Below are 19,768 nucleotides of genomic sequence, written 5' to 3'. Positions count from 1 at the left end.
GGACCTTCTCTCACAATTGCCATTGTGGCCACCGTACCATTTTAGTTTTGTTCTTGTTTTGCTTTGTTTTTTGAGACAAGGTCTTGCTACATAGCCCAGAGTGGCCTTGAACTTTCATCCTCCTGCCTGAGCTTCCCTAGTGCTGGGATTGCAGGTGTGTGCCATCCCTGACATACCACTGTCCTTTCTGAATTATTCCTTGGCACAGCCCACCCAGCTCCTGCCCTGACCCCTCGGGCCTTCTTCAACAGAGCAAACCAAGCTCCTCTGAGAATGCAGGTCAGGTCCAGTCTCTGCTCTGCTTAACCCTCCCCCTCCCCCTCCCCAATGTCCTTAGAGTGAAAGCCTGAGTCTCAGTGGCCACCTGTAGCCACTAACCTCTTCTCCCACCATGTCCCCTTGCTCTCTCTGCTCCAGCCACACTGGCCTCCTGCTGTCTGTAGAACACATTGTCCCCTGGGGCCTCCACTCCCTTTTCTGGAATGTTCTTCGCCTAATACCGCATGGCCAACCATTTCCAGGGGCCTGCCTCCATCCCCCAACTTAGAGCCGTGAGCCACAATTCTCTTGGCTCCTGACACCTCCTCCCTGCTCAACCTACACCATACAGTGAAAACTTAATTTATATTGGTTTGTGTTTTCCCCAGCTAGACTTCAAATCGCCGTTATGTTTCACAGACAGCGCAAAGGCCGAAGAGGGCATGACCCAGGCAGATGCTCAATAAATATTTGTTAAAAGAAAGTCCTACTACGGAGCTGGAGACTTGACTCCAGCGGTACTCCAGTGGTAGAGCGCCTGCCTAGCAAGTGCAAAGCCCTGAGTTCAAACCCCAGTACCACCAGCAAAATTTAAAAAGACTGTTTACTGTGTTCCGGTGTGCACATTCTAAATGTTTGTCAGTTCCCAATAACCCCCAGATGTAGCACTATAATTTCCCATTTTATAAATGGGGAAACTGAGGCACTGGGCAGTTAAGCACACCTAAGGTTATTCAGCCCTGGCACCTGGCTTTAGCGCCTGCACCCTTAAGCATAAACTCTGCTACCTACCCTCCCTCCTGTACCCTGAGTACAAGGCTTGGGTCACCTGGTCACAACTTCTGGTCACACCCAGCATCTACAACCAGTTCCCTCCCAGCAACTCGAGTCCAAGACCTGGCCCTGCCCAGTTCCATCTTATAAGGATGACAGAAGGAGTAGCCCTGACTTGGTCCAAAAGGGAGAACAGAAGGGCACTAAAGATGCAAACGGCTCCATTAGAACAGAGGCAGGGGCTGGGGACTAGCTGTGCGATACAGCGCTGCCTGGCACACATGAGGAGCAGATGAGGTGAGTATGTGGGCAGTCTGTACCTTCATTTGTGTAGGCCTCAAATCCTGCTGACCAGTCACAGGGATAGCACTGGATAGTCCTGTAGATCCACAATATCCTCAGGGCAGAAACTGATGGCTATAACCAGGTTTGTTTATTTTTATTTGTTTGGACTCAGGGCCTCGTGCATGCTGGGCAATCCCTCTACAACTTGAGCCATTTTGTTTTGAGACAGGGTCTCACTAACTTTTGCCCTGGCTGACCTCAAATTCATGATCTTCCTACCTCTGCTTCCTAAGTAGATGGGATTACAGCTGTGCACCACTATACCTGGCTACAACTAGACTGAGTTTCCTCTCCCTCCCTTGGGCATCCCTTCATCATCAAATAGGAGGGGGCTCTGGGACTCAGGAGTTGCAGGGCACCTGGCCTATGCTGTGGGTACCAGAAGCCCATGCACCCACGCTGCATTGACCCTCCACGGAGAACCCTGGGCAGCAGTGCTTCCCATCTCAATTTGCAGGTGTGGAAGGTGGCAGGGGGCCTCTCCCCGGTTTGAGCCCCTCCCAGATGCATCCTGCCAGCTTCTCCAGCTTCCTCCTATCCAGTGCCTGCCCTCTTCCACACCTCATCTGCCTCCTTCTCCACCTCATCCTCCTGGGTCAGGAGCCCTTCTTGCATTCCATATGGGGGAATGGAGGGAGTAATGGGTGAGGCAGCATACAAAACTGTCCCTTGCTCCCCTCTGCCTACTGCTCCCCAAAGCCAAATGTATGTCTCCCTTCTGATGTGATCCTGGCACTGGAACAAGAGGCTCAGCCCTCCCAGATCCTCCACCTGCTCACCTCTGTATTCCCAGCATGGACTGTCTGAAGGACTGTGGTGCCTGGCCTGGCATGTCGTGGGTGCTTGATGAGCATTTGTTGAGGAGCGTAGCCCTTGCCATGGGGTGAGTGTGATGATCAGCAACTGACCCAACGAACCATCCCTGGCCCCTCAGGTGTGTGCACTGCCACCAGCACATCCTTCACTTCCTTTCTGACCACTCACTGTCCTCCTGGACACCAGTCATCCATCCATCTCCACTTCTCCAGCTCACTGGATTGACTTTTTTTAAGTCAATCTTTTGTGGGTTAATAATTTTGGAATGTGCAATAAGAATGAACGACTACTGCTGGGCACAATGGTGTATGCCTGTAATACCAGCACTCAGGAAGCTGAAGCAGTAAGATCATGAGTTCAAGACCAGCCTGGGGTGCATAGCAGACCTGTCTTAAAAAATAAAAGAAAACAAAACAAGAGAATGACTACGCGCCAGGTGCCAATGGCTCACGCCTATAATCCTAGCTACTCAGGAGGCAGAGATGAGGAGGACTGGCATTCAAAGCCAACTGGGCAAATAGCCTACAAGATCCCATCTCAAAAATACCCAACACAAAACAGGGTTGGGGGCATGGCTCAAGTGACAGAGGGACTGCCTAGCAAGTGTGAGAAGGCCTGAGTTCAAACCCTATAATGCAAAAAAAAAGAAAGAAAGAATGACAAAAAACTAATTGCAGTCTTGTTAAATTGTTCCAGCAGTTTCTAAATTGTATTTATCTAAGTTTTCTACTGACTGGTCACCTTATGGGAACCCATCCATGACCTGATGGGGAGGTGCTGCTCTAGACTTTGTCATGTCAGGCAACCGTATCATCCCTCCATCCCCGTGTTGCCTGACAACCCTTACTCCGCCACCTGCGCAGCCTGACTGGCCAACTTCCTTCCACCTTAAGGTCTAGCTGGTGGGACTCTTCTCCGGCTCCCAGGACAGCACCTTGCTCTCTTGCCTGGGCAGGGTGAGCTCGCTAAGGTTCCACAGGGGTCCTGCCACCCCCCAACCTAAATCCCTTCACGGTTTCCCATTCGGGCTCCAAACTCAGGAACCTGAACTTCAAGTCCCTCTGTACCTGGCCTTACAGACTCCCCTCTCCTCCTTCAGCTCCCTGCAAGCATGAAGGTCACTGAATTGGCCCATGCACACATGGACTGCCTACTACAGGCAGCCAGGTCCTCCACCTGGCCCTGTCTGAAGTTAAACGTGCTCTCACCCCCACGAACTGTAGGAGCTGCTCCAACATCCTGGAATTCTCCACTGCACAGGCCCTGCAGACAGAGTGCTCACTCATAGTAATAGTTTATTTTTAATGCAAGACTTTGTTCACTTCATCACAATAACCCTGTGAAGGTTATGTACCCAGTGAGAGTCAAAACAGGATTCCAACACAGTTTTGTCAGCCTCTGAAGTTTGGAATTTAATTATTTGCAAATATATTAAATGTTTGTTGATAGTGAAGACACAGCAACCAAACATAGATAATCAGTGGTTGCAGCCTTATGATCTGACAAGGTTAAATTAAGGCCAAAAAGGCATTTTACAATAATGAGAAGCATGAACTTGATAAAGCTAGATGCTAATCATAAAAGGACATAACAATATAAATACATATACACCAAATAACATAGCATCAAAATCCATAAAGCAGAAACTACGGGGGAGACAAGGAAAAATTAATGACATTGGGAAAATAATACTTTAATCCACTTTTCTCCATCCTAGGGAGGTCCCGTGAACAAAAGTGAGACTCTAGAGCCAAGTGTACTGGGGCACAAGTGTAACCCCAGCACTTGGGAGGCAGAGGAGGAGAGGAGGGAGGAGAATCACAACTTGAAGGCCAGTCTTGTCCAGGCTAGGCACACAGTGAGACCCTGTCTCAAGAACACAACCAAGGAAAATGAGAAGCTGTAACAGTTTGCTACCAACGAAGTTGATGTAAACCCAAAGACTCAAACACACACACGAACGCAGACACACTGCGCAAACATCTACCCCATCTTCCACCACTTCATCTACTGTGCATTTCTCTATTGGACGGACACACAGACACATTCAGCTGCACGCACGCGGTAAAAGTTTGCAGAGATTTATATCAAACTGCTAGTGCTCTCAGGGCATGGCGATCGAGGGTGAGTTTTCCTGTCGTTTCTCTGTGTGTTCTAATTTGTCTGTGAAGGAGATCTGTCGCAGGTCATCTGCTCGTTTCTAAGTCCAAGCATATAAGCACTCTGGCTAGTTGGAGAGTGTAGTCATGCAAATTCCGTTTAATTCCGTCTCCATGCAGACAGTTAGAAGAGTTCAGCAAAGAGACACACGTAGGCCACGGCCAGCAGTGGTCAGCATTTGGGGAACGGCGGCTGCTGTGCCCGTTTCTAACGTCTTTCGCGCCAGCATGGCGGTTAGTTCTCAGATCCTCCTCTTCTCTCTCCACATGGCCCCCTCCCAGTCCTCATCATTTCTCACCAGGATCAACACCACAGCTTCCCAACAGGTTCCCGGCCTCCAAGTTCCTCTAGCACCTCCCCCTCCACGTTGCTTTAAGACTGAAATTTATTTAAAAAAAAAAAGCTGGGGGTAGCACAGTGGTCGAGCGCTTGCCTAGCATGTGCAAGACCCTGGGTTCCAGCCCCAGCGCTGCAAAAACAAATAAAAATGTAAAAAGCTGAGCATGTCACCCCTCCTGCCTCTTAAAACAGCTCCATAGCTCCTGATTGCCTTCAGGGTAAAGTCCAGGCCTGGTACATAAGACCCTGCCAAGCTTTTTCCTTTTTTTTTTTTTTTTTTTTTTTTTTGCTGTAGTGGGATTTGAACTCAGGGCTTCACACTTGCTAGGCAGGTACTCTACCACATGAGCCTCTCCACCAGGCCTTATTTGCATTGAGTATTTTTGAAAGAGGGTCTCACAAACTATTTGCCTGAGCTGTCTTTGAACCATGATCCTCCTGATCTCTGCCTCCTATGTGGCCAGGATTACAGTCATAAGCCACCAGCATCCAACTCTGCCAACCTTTTTATTATCACTCTGGTCCTTACCCTCCTCTCTATAGCCTAAATCCAAACTATCTCCCCTTTCACCTAAATTTTCTGTGTGCTTTTCTTTCTTTTCATGTATCTCCTACCTCAACCACCATTAGTCACTTTTCCTTCTGTTCAACCCCTTCTCCCTCTTTAAGATTTGATCCACATATCACCTCCACTGGGAAGCCCTCCTTGATTGGCCTCCTCAGTCTCCGGCACACAGGACTTTTGTAGCTCTCTCACTCACCCCACACCATATCAAGCATCTCAAAAGAACTCCCCTTATATGATAAATAGAATGGCTTGGTTATAAACAACTTTTAAAGTACTTTAGTGGGCTTTCATTTGAAATTTTGATTCAGTTCTGTTTTTCTATTTTCTTTGTTTATTTTGCAGCTGGTATTTTTTCATCAAGTATCAAATATTTTTTGTGGGCCAATAAAAAAGTCTATAGGCCCTAAGCCCTGAGGCTCCAATGCCCACAGCTGGAAGGTCCCCGCTGGTGCTGGTGGGGGTGCTTGCCTGCCCATCTCCTTCTTGGGATAGGGGCCCCAGGGCACAGCAGTGCCTGAGCCTCTCTCTCTGTCCTTGCAATGGATAAATTCATGCCTTCCTCTCACAATCTATCTTTCATCTTTCTGAATCTAATACATTGCAACTCCTGGCTATTTCTGTGTCTGTCAAGTGAGCCTCTACAAAACACTTCCATATCTGTTCTCTCTGAAGCTCTGTTCACAACTTGGTCCAGTACTTGTGTGGTGGAGAGCTCACCAGGCACTCCTAACATCCTCATTGTACAGATAGGGAAACTGAGGCTCAGAGGAGGGAACTAGTGTAGTAAGAGACCCCAGTGAGGAAGGCCATGCAGGACTGTGTGTGCCCCCTCCCCAGGGCTCCTTTGACCTCTCTCAACACACACCCCCCCGCAGCCCTGTACCCACATCAGCTAGGGCTCCTTACTTGCTTTTCTATTCCCTGGCCTCTAAGCAAGACGCAGACCTCACCCTCTCACACATGCTTCCTCGTGCCAGCGTGAGACTGGATGAATGGCATCACCCTATTCAATCCCACAGCATGTCCCGCATTCCCTGCAGCTAAAATAATGAGCGCCAAGGTCACAGCCTTGTGCTCGTGCAGGGACCAAGCCCAGAGTGGAGAGAGAGCGGACCCTCACAGCCCACCCAAGAGTGCACCCCAAAAGATTCCAACTTTGAGAATGTTGGAGAGTGCCAACTTCAAACACCCACCACACTCCCGAAGTTGAGCGGGGAACCCCTGGGCTGCCCCACCCCTCAGCCCTAATGGGTCTGTCCCCCTGGGTAGAGCATCCATCCAACAGCCACCCTAGAGCACTACATAGGATTTGTAGAACTACTCAGGGCAGGCCTGACCCACCTGTTGTCACCTTTCAGGACATCTTTCTAGGCTACAGGATCAGCAACTTCATGAGGGCTCCCAAAGTGACCCTCCCGTAGCCCCAGCATCTGTAGGGCATCCCACAGTTTGCAAAAGGCCCTACCTCCTTTCCCACACTGATCCTCTCCCTTCCCTGGCTATGGGCAAGGAATGGTCCTGTCCACTCTGGCTGGGACCCAGGAGTCAGGCCACCCAGCCCAGTGCAGAAAGACCTGTATGCTCCACTCGTCTCCTGATGACTCGGAGAGGCCCCTCTTTTTGAGACTTCAGCTTCCCGTCTGTACAATAATCTGGGCAACCTCCAAGGTCCCTTCTGTGTCAACAGGTCCAGAATCCATGAGGTGAGGAAGGCTGGCCATTTCCCAGTGGAGGCCCAGGGCTTTCCAGACTACCACTGGCTGCACACTCTGTCCCCACACCAAGCCTTCAGGGGAGGCAGCACTTTCCACTAGTCCAGTAGAATGAGTCACCAGATATGGAGATGACACTGGCCCACAGGAGGCTTGGGTGCCTGAACTCACCCCAGCAAAGACAGCTGAGGAGGAATGGGACAGCCATTGGAACGGAACTCTTGAGATGCGCCCAGGCGGGCCCAGGCTGCCAGGTGTGGGCATAGGCAACCAAGTGATTTGCAGAGTGTCTTCTAGCCCAAGGGCAGTGGGAGCTACCCAGACTTCCAACAATAATAATAATCACAATAAAAATAACAACAGCACACCGTGGTTCACTCTGGTGTCGGGCACTTTACACCTGTTACCTCTTTCACCCCAGAATGAAGCTGTAGGCTGAGGACGACGTGTTCCCACTGGGGAGAGGAGACCCAGGTTTCAGGGCCAGAGATGGGGCACACTGCTTGTTCTACCCCAAAGCCCTCATCCTCTGTATCCCTCTACTGCCTTTAGTTCTATCTGCCACACAATCTGGGCACATTGTGCTAGGTACTGGCTGAGGCCCTGTGTGGGGAGGAATCACTGTGCTGGAGGTAGATAGCACAGGCTGACTCTGGCCCAAAGCCACCACCTGAGGCAGGCCAGGCCCTTCCAGACCTCAGTTTGCACATCCGTAAACCAGGAGTGTGACCTGGAGCTCCTCTTAAGACCTGCCTTGGGATGTGACATTCAAGATGTCTGAAAGCTGCTGGTCTTCACTTATAAGGCCAGGCTGGGAGACTCAACTGAGCAGTCAGGGAGCTGAGCCTCTGCAAAGACTGAGTTCCCCTTTCCCCCCGCCCACAGATAAAGGGGCCTGAGCTGGACTTGGAGCTAGGCCAGTGGGGCCTTTCGGTCTGGGACAGAGTGCACAGCTCAGGAACCCAGGTTGGCACTCCACAGCAGCCCAGGACTGTTCTCCCAGGGTGCACCAAGGACCCCAAAGCAAAGATGGGGGCAGATGGAAGAGTCCAGGAAAGCAGGACCCACAGCCGGCCCTGACAAGTCCACTACCTGGGATGGGGTCCAGGCCTCAGGGTAGACAGCTACATGGGGGTGGAGGGTGCAGCCATTTGAGAACGAGGGAAGATAGAAGGGGAAGTGGTGAAAAACAGGACCATCTTGGGGTGGTGGCCCCACCCACCAGGGTGACTGTTTACTACCAGCTGGACCTGATGCCCTTACTTTGACATTACCCCTGCAGGCCTTGCCTTCTCTCTCTCTCTCTCTCTCTCTCTCTCTCTCTCTCTCTCTCTCTCTCTCTCTCTCTCTCCCTCTCCTTCTTCTTCTTCTTCTTCTTTTTCTCTCTTGCATTCCTCTGGGAGTCAATCAGGGCTTGAATGACACCCCAGATGACTCTTTGCTATTAATTCCCACACAGAGAATGGGCTCCTTGTTCTCCTCTCCCAGAGGAATGGCCAAAGCCATCCCAAGAGTTCCTGACTTAACCCTTCTCCCGGCTGTTCCACTGCCTCTCCTTATACCCAGGGCCATGGGCCAGCAGGGGAGGGGGAGCAGACACAGAGTTTGGGAGGACAGAGGCTCCTTCCAGCCCAGAGCTCCTGGAACCAAGTCCCTGGGGAAGGCAAGGAGGCCCTTGCCAGACTGTCTAGGGAGCCAGACCCCAGCTCCACACCTGAGCTTGTCCACCAGAAGGACTGAAGGCAGTCCTGGACTGCTGGAGGCCAAAAAGACTCTCCAACAGATTGGGGGGCCTAAGGCCTTCAGCCTCCCCAGAGCCAGCCAATATCGGGGTGCAGACACACCTTGGGAGGCTAGGCCTTTGACCACTCCAGCCCTGAGGGGGTTAACAAGGACTGGAGGTAGGATACCCTGTCAGGGCAGGTCGCTGAGGAGCAATGTTGTCCAGCCTCTTTTGATCCTCTAGGTCTGGTGGACTTGGAGAGGGATTTGCTCTGTTGAGTAAAGGCATCACCACTGCCCCTGCCCCTACACCCACCCCCCACTTCCACCAGAACCAGGAGAGGCCAGACAATGAGAGTGGGCAGGGCTTCAGAAGCCAACTAGGCCTCTGTTCATATGGGGAAACTGAGGTCCAGAAAGGGAAGAACATCCTCTCCCTCCGGCAAGTCAGAAGGCACTGTACAGTTCCCAGTCCCAGGCACGTGCTCCTTCCTCCTGTCCCTCTGCTTGCACTGTCTATCTCTCTCGACCCAGTACAATTCTGCAGGCCTGGCTGTGGGATCCCCAAACAAATCATTTTGGGTTCACACATGAACCCTGACCTACCATCAGTGACTGCAGCCTTAGTCTGTTGCTAGGATGAGGCCCAAACCCTCACTTAGGGAAGTTCCAGACCCACCTACACCCCCACCCCCACTGCCTGTGTCCTGCTAGCAGACAGTGGACAAAGGACACAGAGGGGTGAGTCCCCAGGGAAACTGGCAACAGGGCCAGAGGGACAGCAGTTGAGCTGGAAATGGGAAGGGAGAGCCAGGGTGCTGGGCACAGGCTCAAGGGAGGGACAGGTGACCCAGGGCAAGCAGGTGGACCAGGCAGGTGGACTAGAGAGAAGCAAGGTGGAAACCAGGACTGGAACCAAGGAGGCAGGGTCGTGAAGGCTAGGCCAGAGGACCACCCCAGCCCTGAGGTCTGCTCTCTCTGCAAGCCTTTGCACAAAGCTTGGTTTCTCCAACTTGTCACCCTTCCCCATCTCTCGCTTTCATTTTCCCAGAACCTCCTACCCCAAGCAGCCTCCCCCCATTTCCAGCGGACAGGGAAATATGGGAAGAGAGGGAGAGAAAGAAGGAAAGGGAGAGAAACAGAGAAAGAAAGAATAAACGTGGCAGGCAGAGAAACAAGTGGAGAACTTCAGGGAAGATACAGGGCTGGAGAAAGAGAAATAAGGACAGAGACACAACACAAACCAGGCCCAGAAAAGGCCCAAGATAGAACCAGTCAACTATGGGGTCAAAAATAAGCTTTCCAGAAAGAAGAGGCTGTGGACAGAAAAAGGGAAGCCATGCGGAGAGAGAAAGAAATCAGGGCAGAGTCAGAATGGAAAAAAAGGGAGCGAGAAAGGTCAGGAGGAAGAGGCTTCTAAGGAGGGGGGAGGAGGAAGGCAGGGAGGCGACAGGCAGGTAGCAGCACTCTACTCCGCCTGGCCTACATACCTCCTGTGCTCCTGACCACAGCCCAGGTGGTCAGTCACTGCAGCCATGCTGCCCCCAGCCAGGACTCACAGTGAGGGTATGCCAAGGAGGCCCAGAGGGGCAGTCTGCCTACACTGGGGGAGTTTTGAGGCTAGGGAGGGGGACATTCAAATCCATCTGCTCCAATAGTGCCCCCACCAGGTGCATCCTGGGGGTGCCTGGGAATCAGTATTTACTAGAGCCCCAAAGAGCTGGTTGTGATGCTAGGTTTGGACCTCAGTGGCAGTTATAGAGAACAGTGGTGGCCAGAGAGGAGCCGTGCCCCATCTGAGGTCACACAGAAATTCCCAGCAGAGCCCAGCCTCCCAGAGAGACTCCTAAGTCCCAGCCTGGGCTCTTTCTCCCAAAGGCAGGCTGCCCGTGGGTATGCATGGTGCCAGACACACAGGAAGGGCTGGAGTGGCCAGTGCCCTCTCTGCATCCCTCTTTCCCTCTGGTCTCAAGGCCCAGGCACAGCGCTCCAGGACTGCCGAAAAAGTTGATTTCCCAGAAATCAAATGGGAAAGATGAGGCACTTGGCCAGAATGAGATTTTTGACCCCTCCTTTCCTCACCTCCCCCCCACCATCCCGAGTGCCAAGGCCTGGGGCTGCAAGCTCTCGCCAGAGATGGGGGCGGAGGGTGGGGCAGGAGAGAGGAGGGGAAGATATGGGTGCTTCCTGTCCCCCTCACTCTACCTCCCAGGGCTCAGGGCTAGATCCCCAGGGCAGTGGTGTCTGAAGCTGACAGATCTGCCCTGTCCTTCCTGCCTGCTGGGGGAAGGGTTGGGACGGGCTTAGATCTCCATCCCCTCCTCGCCTGTCTAGGTCTGCAGGGGGCTGGCTCCCCAATGAGCCCGGCCTGATCCCAGGGCCCTAGCTCCAAGAAAAAGAAGAGATGAAGACTGGGGTCACCTGCCTCCATCATGAGGGGACCCTGAGCAAGCCTCACCACTAACCCTCAGCCTCCTCCTCCATCTCTCACATCACTTCTCCTGGCCTCCCACTGCCTTCCTCATCCCTGTCACTCATTCATCAAACACCTCCCTTGCCCTATACTCAGGGGATCACTGAAAGGCCGTGAAACTCACCTCCTTGTGGGGATGAGAGGTAATGAGTGCTTTAAAGGGGGCTGGCAGAGAAGACAGAGGGCACTGAGGATCGGGGAGGTACTGAGTGTATACATAAGGAGGAGCTGGCTAGCCTCTGTGGGACTAGCAGGAGTGACCCAGGCCAGGAAACAGGACTGCAGGGCGAGGAGAATCAGGTCGATAGTCTTTTAGTGAGTTATCTCCATCGTCAATGAGTTCAACAAGCACTTATTAAGTACATGCTGTGTGCTCACATGTCCAATCCTGAGCAACTGGCTAGGTGAGAGACAAATCCAAATGGAGGCCTTTTTCTGTAGAACCCTAAACCCAGATAGTTAATCTGACAGAGCCTATGGGGATATCAGAGGCCAACTCCCTCAGTATACAAATAAAGGAATGCATCCAGAGAGGGCAGCTGACTTTCCCAAGGTCACACAGCAAGAGCTGGGACCTTGGCAGAATTGAGAACAGCTCCTCCCACTCTACCTGCCAAAATCAAGTGTCCAAGACTTTAACCCCGGACCTAAACCTGAAACAGGAGGCATTCACACTCTGATTTCTCAACTCACTACCTGGTAGGGAGGTGAGACAAAATACCAGGATGTTGTCAGGCAGCCCCAGCCTGACAGAAGCTGGAGTGGGTGTGCCAAGGCCTCAGCCTGGCAGCTGGTGGTTGTCACATGGGGTGAAGCTCCTTGCTAGAGTGCAACACCCCCTACCCACCCAGGGCTGCACCTGGGGCCCCTGCTCTTATCTCAGTAAGCTCAGCTCCTCACCTAGGAGGAAGTGATTGTCCAGAGTTTTATTAAGCCAAACGTTTTCATACCTAAGACATTAGCCACCCTGCCTGGTAACCACCAGTCAGCGTGACTGAGAGAGAGCAATACCCAGTCTCAGTTTGTCCCAGGTGCTGTGCTGAGCAGTTGCTGTCCGTTGTTCCTTTTCGTCTTTGGGACATTCCCATGAGGCAGGTATCACCATCCTCGTTTTACAGATGAGAAGATGGAGGCGTGGGGAGATTAGGTAACTCGGCCCAGGCACTCTGCTGCTAAGTGGGGCAAGGGGCGCCCTTGACCTCTAGTCTCTCTGGCAGCTCAACACCATGCAGCTCCCCTTCTCATTATGAAGGGCATCACTGAAGAACAGAGAGGGTCCTTCAAGCTCACTCACATAAATGCAAAAATCCCTCTGGGCACCCTATTTTTGCTCCTAGGGGACAGAGGAAAAACACTTGACAGCAAAAGAAGCGGGGAGGGGGCATTCTGGTCTTCATTCACACTCAGAGTAACATGAAAAGGAATCTGGAATGGGGAAAGGAAGTCCACTTGGTACTTGTAAGCTGGGCCACCTTAACAATGCCCTTCCCCAGGGTCCCCCATTGCCTGGCCGCAGTGGAAAGACGAAGACCTCTGCTGCACGTTGGCCACATGCAGCCCACCCTATGCAGATGGCCCCTTTGGGGGATCACACATCCTATCCAGGCCACCCTCTCCTGGTCTTCCTTCCCTCCACCTGCACCGCTCTCTTAATGGTCATATACATCTACCCCATCTTGCCTGGGAATGGATGAATAAATGAACAAGTCCCAGGATAAATTCATTTATCCCACAGATAGCAGAGCTTTGCCTAAACTGAGTCCACAGGAGACAAGTCACACACCACATCCAGTTTCATGACCAAACGGTCACATGACCTCCATCACCTGTTTCCCTTTGTTTGGTTCGGTGGGCTGACAACCCTGCCCTACCTCTGCCAGCCCCCAGCATTGTTGGGAAAACATGGGGGGATACCCAAAGGTAGCATTGCAACAGGACAAGCAGCAATGGCTACTATGAAGCTGAAAGTCAATCAACAACCACACTTGTCAGGCATAACCCTGAGTCGCTAATAACAATAGCTGCCATTTTACTAGGTCCTATCATGTGCCTGGCGCCGTCCTAAGTGTTTACAGACGTTATCTGGTTTAATCCTCACTACAACCTGGAAGGAAGGAAGCTGAGATGCAGAGACCTTACGTCACTGGTCAGGGATACACAGCCAACAAGTGGGGGTAGAGGATCCGCCCCCAAAGCTCATGCCTCACTACACACTCTTTCATCACTGCCTGGGACCTTCCATGTGCCAGGCCTCATGGAGGAGGGGAGTGGGACCCAGCTCAACCCTGGTAGGGATGAAGTCCTGCAGCAAAGGTGCAAGGCCTGCAAGGGAGGAAGCAGGAGCCAGGGCCTCACCACAGCAAGGCATCCTGGAGCATGGCTGGGCCAGGGGGCTTGGACTGAGAGACTGCACATGGCCGCAGTGAAGGTCAAGGTAGGGGTAAGTGGGGACACAGGGGTTGTGAGCTGGGCTGGTATTGAGGGGGTGGTGAGAAACTAAGTGATGTCCAGACACTCTCTAGATCAGAGCTCCTCTTCCTTGACTCTTCAGATGGGGAGGGAGAAAGCAGGAAGCAGGAGGGCTTCAGTGTCAGAGGGGAAGAGCTAGAAACACCATGGGCAGGAACGTGAGGACTCTAAAGGCCTAAGAGACACAGGGCCCTGTGCAATGAGGGCCTGATATCAAGTAGTCACTCAGCAAATGTCAAGCCAGGCTGAACAGAATTAGAACCAGAGACGAGGCAACCCACAGGTAAGGAACATTCCTCTCACTCCGGGGCCAAGGTACCTCCACTCTCAGCAACTGTGTTCTCTGAAACAGTGAAACTGTATTCCACCAAAACTCTACTAGATCTCAGTAAGTGGAAAGACACTAATAAGAAGAAGTTGGGGTTCATATTTTAAGCAAAAGGACATTTCTTAACTTCAAAAAAGTTTGGCAGTGCTGGGTATTGAACTCAGAGCCTCAAACTTGCTAGTAGGCAATACAACTCTTCAGTCATACCCTCAGTCCTTTTCACTTTAGTTTATTTTTCAGATAGGGTCTCTCTCTTTTGCCCCAGGCCAGCCACGGGCAGAGATCTTCCTGTATCCATCTCCCGAGTAGCTGGGATTACAGGGACACATCACCATTCTCAGCCCAGAAGTTTGATTTTTTTTTTTTTTGGTGGTACTGGGGTTTGAATTCAAGGTCTTTTGGTTGCTAGACAAGAGCAACTCTACCTAGTCCAAGCCTCTAGCCCTAAACTTTAAACTTTTAACACCCAGGTTAACACACTACTTCATCTCTAGTAGAAAATAGTGTTTGCCCACAACTCTGCCTTTCAAGAAAGACCTGTCAATGTCCAAGGAGGGCATCCATGAGAGGCACCACCATAGAAAAAACAGGGTCACACACTGACCTCCTTCTTTGAAATATGACTCATGGGCTATTCAACTATGGAAACAACATCAGAGATGATCTAGCCTACCCCTCATTTAAACCAGGCTATCATCAGCCATTGGAACTTGACCACAACCTGGGCTCCAAGGGCCCAGCTTTAGTTCTGTTCGACTGTGGAGGACTCAGCTGTGCCAGATTCTGGGTTCCAGGCTGGTTTAACCCACCAAACCCTGAACTCCTCAAAGCCAGGGACGGCCTCCATTACCTCCTGCCCCAGGACCTGGACCAGTGCCCCGCACAGAGGCACATTCACAAGCGCTCACAACAGCGGAGCGGTTGAGGGCAGAAACCAGGAAGGGCTTTCCGGCAGCTGGGTCTGGATGACAGGAACGAGTAGTCTCCTTCTCTGAGGGCTTCTAAGAAGAGGGCAGAGGCCAGGCTGCCCGAGGCAGCTCTGGGCACTGGCCCCAGCTTCCTTGTTCCCGGAGAGGGTGGGGTTGGGAGAGAGGGAAGATTTAGGCCCCTGGAACAGCCTTCAGCTCCAACTAGAAACAAGGAGGGGCAAGAGCCCCTACTGGACCAGCCCTGGAACACTATCCTTCTCTCCTAAAACACAGGCCCTCCGCCTCCAGGAAGCCACTTCTGCCTGTGCTAGCCTCCCTGGTCTTTTCCCCCTTGGACAGCAGCTAGCTCAGGCAAGATGACCCAAAGTCGTGTTGGGCCCTAGAGAGACCAAAACCAAAGAGTAAGGGATGGCCCTGCCCTCAGGGGGCTCAGTAGGAAGTAGGAACTGGCCTGTACACAAAGCTGGGCAGGAAGGAGGAGGAGCAGGTACAAAGAGATCCCCCTCCTCCACAGAAGGAAGGAGGGAGAGAACGATAGCCAAGGAGTCAAGGAGTGTGTCCCTAAAGAAAGCCTCTGCATTGGGCCACAACAGTGACCAAGCCTCCAGCAGGCAGAGTGCAAGACAGGGCGGCTGAGGGAAGGGCCAGGCAAGGACAAAGGCCCAGCTGGAGAGGAGATTGAGGGAACAGGCCTGTGTGGCTTCACCTGTAGTCTAGTGGCAGCAGAGTGGTCAGGGCTGGGCTGGAGAGGTAAACTCCAGGTCCCAGCCCACATCCCCAATCCTTAGCTGGGTACACACAGGCCTACCCCTGTACCTCTTTGTGCCTTGGATTCCTGCCTAGGTGAGAATAGTAACGGACCTTCTCAAAGGGCTGATGAGTGGGTAGAGTTAAATGACAGGAGCTCTTGAGCTGGTCAGGACACTGGCTCTGGGAGGCCCTGAAAGTATCACCTTCACTGTTAAGCGGGTGCAGGCAGGGAGGCCCACCCTGAACTGATGCTGAAATTTGAAAGGCAGATTAGAGACCCCTGAAGATGAGGACTGGGGATGCAGCTCAGTGGCAGAGCACTGGCCTAGCATATGGGAAGCCCTAGTTTTGTTCCCAGAACCACAAAAATAAAACTATGAGTTCACAGTGGCAGCTCGTAAAGATTCATGCCTTGAACTGAAAGGAGCCCCCACTCCCAGTCCCAACCCAACACGTACACTGTCTTCTCTCTAAAAGACAGTGAACAGTTATTAAGGTAGGCGTGTGTGTGTGTGTTATTCTCTCACCCAGTTGAGGGTATAGTAGCTATATGAAATAACCAACATTTTACATATGCAAAACCAAGTCCTGAGATTCCCAGCCTCATTTATCCATTAGTACGTGGGTACTGGTAGTAGGATTCCCACCACATATAGACTGATGAAGACACAGCCTTGCAGATGAGGGGTAGCCTAGAAAGTGCCCTCTCCCTCCAAGCCTACACCCCCAGCTACTCCCCAGAACAGGCTGAGGCTCCCTGGCATGGCTTCTGTCTCTGCCACTATCCTTGACCTCAAACCCTGCCCCTCAGCCCTCCACCTTCCCAATACACAGCCCCTCCCTACCACATTCCCAAACTCCCTGGACATACCAGTGTAACCTGCAGGTCTAGCCTCCAGCTCTGGGGTCCAGAGCCCCAGCTCTGTCCTCTCTCCCTGGAGATTTTGGCTCTGGTAGGGGACACTTCACAGGGCTCCAGAGACCTCCTGAGGAACAGCAAGGCCTGCCAGGGAATTGCAAAAAAGCGTCTGCCCCTCATCCTCGAAAATTCAGAATTAACTAGTTTGGTGTGGGATCTGGACTTCAGTATATTTTTAAACTCTGCAAGTGCTGGGCACAGTGGTGTTCACCTATAATCCTACCTATTTGGGAGGGTGAGGCAAGAGGATCACAACTTCAAGACCAGACTGCCCAAGACAAGGTGGGATACATATGTTTCTATATAGTGAGACCCTATCTCAAAAAAAAAAAGGCCTCCACAAGTGAATCTAAAAGGCAGAAAGAATGAGGCCAATCTTAGGCAGGTGCTCCAAAGCTTGGTAGGAAGGTAGAATGAGGTCCCTCACTGCTGAAGAACTGAGTCCCTCATGTGTGAGAAGCACTGAGCCAAGCCTGGAAAGGGACACAGGCCAGAAATGACAAATGAGAGTTCAGCTAGGACCCCAGGTTGCATTCACACAATGTTCAGAGGCAGTAAACGCCTTCCCCGTGTCCCCTCAGCTGATCTTCACCCTGTCCTGTGAGTGGGTCCAGAAGTGTCACATGATCATGCAGGGAAACTGAGGCTGGGGCAGAAATTCAACTTGACCAGAGCCATCCTTCGCCCCTTATAGCCCAGATCTGATAAATGGCAGGTTTGTCATTTTGGTGTGTCCTGTGCAGCAGACTGGGAAGGGGTTGTTATCACCTGTGTGACAGATGAGGAAGCTGAGGCCCAGGGTGGAGGACTATGAGTGAAGCATTCCTCAAGGCAGGACCAGTGACCTAAAGAAGAGAGCTGGCAGCTCAGGTGTTAAGAGTCACTGCCAACCTGAGGCCACTCTGCCTGGCAGTGTCATCAGTGAGCTTCTGTCTGATATATTCCCCCTCCTGCTCTCAGGTGAGAAAATCTGTGACCAGCCTGAAGGGAACTCAGCTGGACCCAAAGAAATCCTGCAGCTCCCAAAAGTTCCCTGTCCACGGGAGGAAGCCAGAGTTCCAGCACACTCTCAGGCCTCGCCCCTCTGCTGGCAACACACCAGCACCACCCTCACTGTGGAAGATGAGCCATTGTCACAGGCCAGCTTTGATGAGGGTGGAATGAGGGTGATCAAGAGCATCCCTGGGGGGGAGGGTCATAATGGGGGGTAAGGAGCAGAAGGCGACCCTGGGCCTCCTCACTATCCTGCCAGGGACAAAGCCCTGGGGTCTTCATATGGATCTGCTCCCCACTCTCTAAACACCCTGCTCTGCAGGGATGAAGTGGCGGTGGGGGGGGGGCTTCACCCTCCCTTGCTAGAGAAAACTGGGTCCCCCTGGTATGGGATGGAGGGGATCCAGTGGCCAGCATTGTGGAGAGGGATGTATGTGGGTCCCCCAGCCCCCACACACACCCCCTACACCCTTTGCAGGCCCACCTGCCTCGACAGCACCTGCTGCAGAGAGCCCAAGCACCGTACTCAGAGGCAAGGGAAAGAGGGAGCGGCAGAGCTGGTGTGGTCCCCTGCAGACCAAGTATGCCCACTGCTGCTCCCACCCTTCCTGGAAGCTGGGCCAAGGAGGGTGGGGGCTGGGAGCTGGAGAAGGGAGCGGCAGTAAGACCCCACGCCAGGTTTCCTGACCCTGAGCCCTCTCCCTCCACGGCACCCCTCCATGCCCCAGGGGTCTCGGGTCCAGTCATAGACACAAAGAGAGCAGGGAGGTCCTGCCTCCAAGAGGAGGGAACAAGGGGTGGAAGGATGAGCGGGGACCCACCGGGAGAGAGATGCCAGGCAGGCGGGCAGCGAGCGGGTAGCAGCGGGCGTTGGAGACCGCTGCAAGGCAGCCGGGACACGGCTGGCTGGATGCTCGTCCCTCCGTCCCTCTGTCCATCCAGGGCGGCTCCTCTCCAGGCAGTTCTGAGGCCGGGCGGGCGCTGTTAAAAAGCTTTTTATGTGTGTGTGTGTTAATCACATGATTGCCGTTCACCTGTATTTCGAACAAAGACAGCTCACTGTTTCAAGGCCCCGAACAAGAGTCTGGGCACAGGGAAGAGAAGGGAGGCGGGGGGAGGAGGGTTGGCAGCGCCGGGGGTGGCGTCGAGGAAAACTGGGGGGAGATTGTCCAAGGCCAGCAAGCGAGAGAAAGAGAAAACCCTTATCAAACTCCTAATTCACTGGGCTCCGCAGCCCCAGACACACTGGCCCAATTGTCTGGCTGGTTGTGTGTGTGTGAGCATGTGTGTGTGTGTGTTCCAATGTCTGCCACCCCCCAACATGCCTTCGCCTCATGTGACTACCTCATTGTGTCCCATAACCCACTCCCCTTCCCCCCAGGCCTTTCCAGGCATGAGGCCTTGCCGCTCCAGACCCCTATTCTAGCCCCTCTCCAGACAGGACCCCCTTGGGGTGGGCCAGGGGCCTTGCCCAGCTGCAGAGGGACTGGGAGCCATGTGTAGTCACCAACGCAGCCCAGGTTCCTCTATCTGTCTCTCCACATACACCCCACCTCTGCCTAGTCGCTCAAGAAGCAGAGCTGCCTTCCTTGTCTAAGAAGAGAAAGAGGCTATGACCTTTTGAGGCAAGACCTAGGACGGGGTGGGGAAAGGAAAAGAAGCCAGGAGTGATGGCAGAACAAGGAGAGGAGCTTGAGCCAAGGCAGTTCCCACCCCTTCTCAGGGCTGGACTTGGTGACATCCAAGACACCCAAGACTGGGACTCCCAAGGAGTCTCAGGAAGAAGGACCATGAAGGCCTCTAAGCCTTACTTGAAGAGGACACACCCCCCTCAGCCTCCTGTGTCTCCACCTTAATCCAACCCCGCTTCCCCAACGCTGGGGATTTAGAAGAAGGGACCAGAGGCAGAGCTGGAATATCTGTACTGGGTAGAGGATGTCCAATTGCCTTCTCGCTTTCCCAGGTGGGGACCTGAGCTCTCTCTCTCTCTCTCTTGCTGTGGAGGTTGAAGTAGAGAGTGCAGGGGAAAGCAAGAATGAAACAGGCTGGCAGTAGTTCCTGGCACACAGTAGGCACTCAATGAGATCTCCTAAATGAAGCAACACAGTCTTGCCACCCTCTCAGGTCGACTGGACCTTCACCTGACTTCCTCACATCTCTTCCCAATCCTTTGTCCACTGTCTATCTCGCCACCGGAGGCAGAATTCAGGGTC

General features: G+C 52.8%; 2 protein-coding genes across 2 annotated transcripts in view; both read right to left on the bottom strand.

Moving 5' to 3' along the window:
• Positions 1-18,515, bottom strand: part of Pick1 (protein interacting with PRKCA 1) — a 77,533-nt gene extending 59,018 nt beyond the window's left edge. The window contains exon 1 of the mRNA XM_074084462.1: positions 18,377-18,515. The gene's annotated coding sequence lies outside the window, so the exon portion shown is untranslated. The remainder of the gene's footprint in view (positions 1-18,376) is intronic.
• Positions 1-19,768, bottom strand: part of Polr2f (RNA polymerase II, I and III subunit F) — an 83,609-nt gene that overhangs the window by 39,840 nt on the left and 24,001 nt on the right. The window contains exons 5-6 of the mRNA XM_074084464.1: positions 18,377-18,536; positions 16,515-16,646 (exon numbers count right to left, since the gene is read on the bottom strand). Coding sequence (XP_073940565.1) covers positions 16,515-16,646; positions 18,377-18,536 — 292 coding nt within the window. The remainder of the gene's footprint in view (positions 1-16,514; positions 16,647-18,376; positions 18,537-19,768) is intronic.

The sequence above is a fragment of the Castor canadensis genome, chromosome 8 (genome assembly GCF_047511655.1).
Source record: "Castor canadensis chromosome 8, mCasCan1.hap1v2, whole genome shotgun sequence".
In the NCBI taxonomy this organism is placed as follows: Eukaryota; Metazoa; Chordata; class Mammalia; order Rodentia; family Castoridae; genus Castor; species Castor canadensis.
Note: the sequence above shows the minus strand (reverse complement) of the source record. Positions and strands in the feature narration are given on the sequence as shown.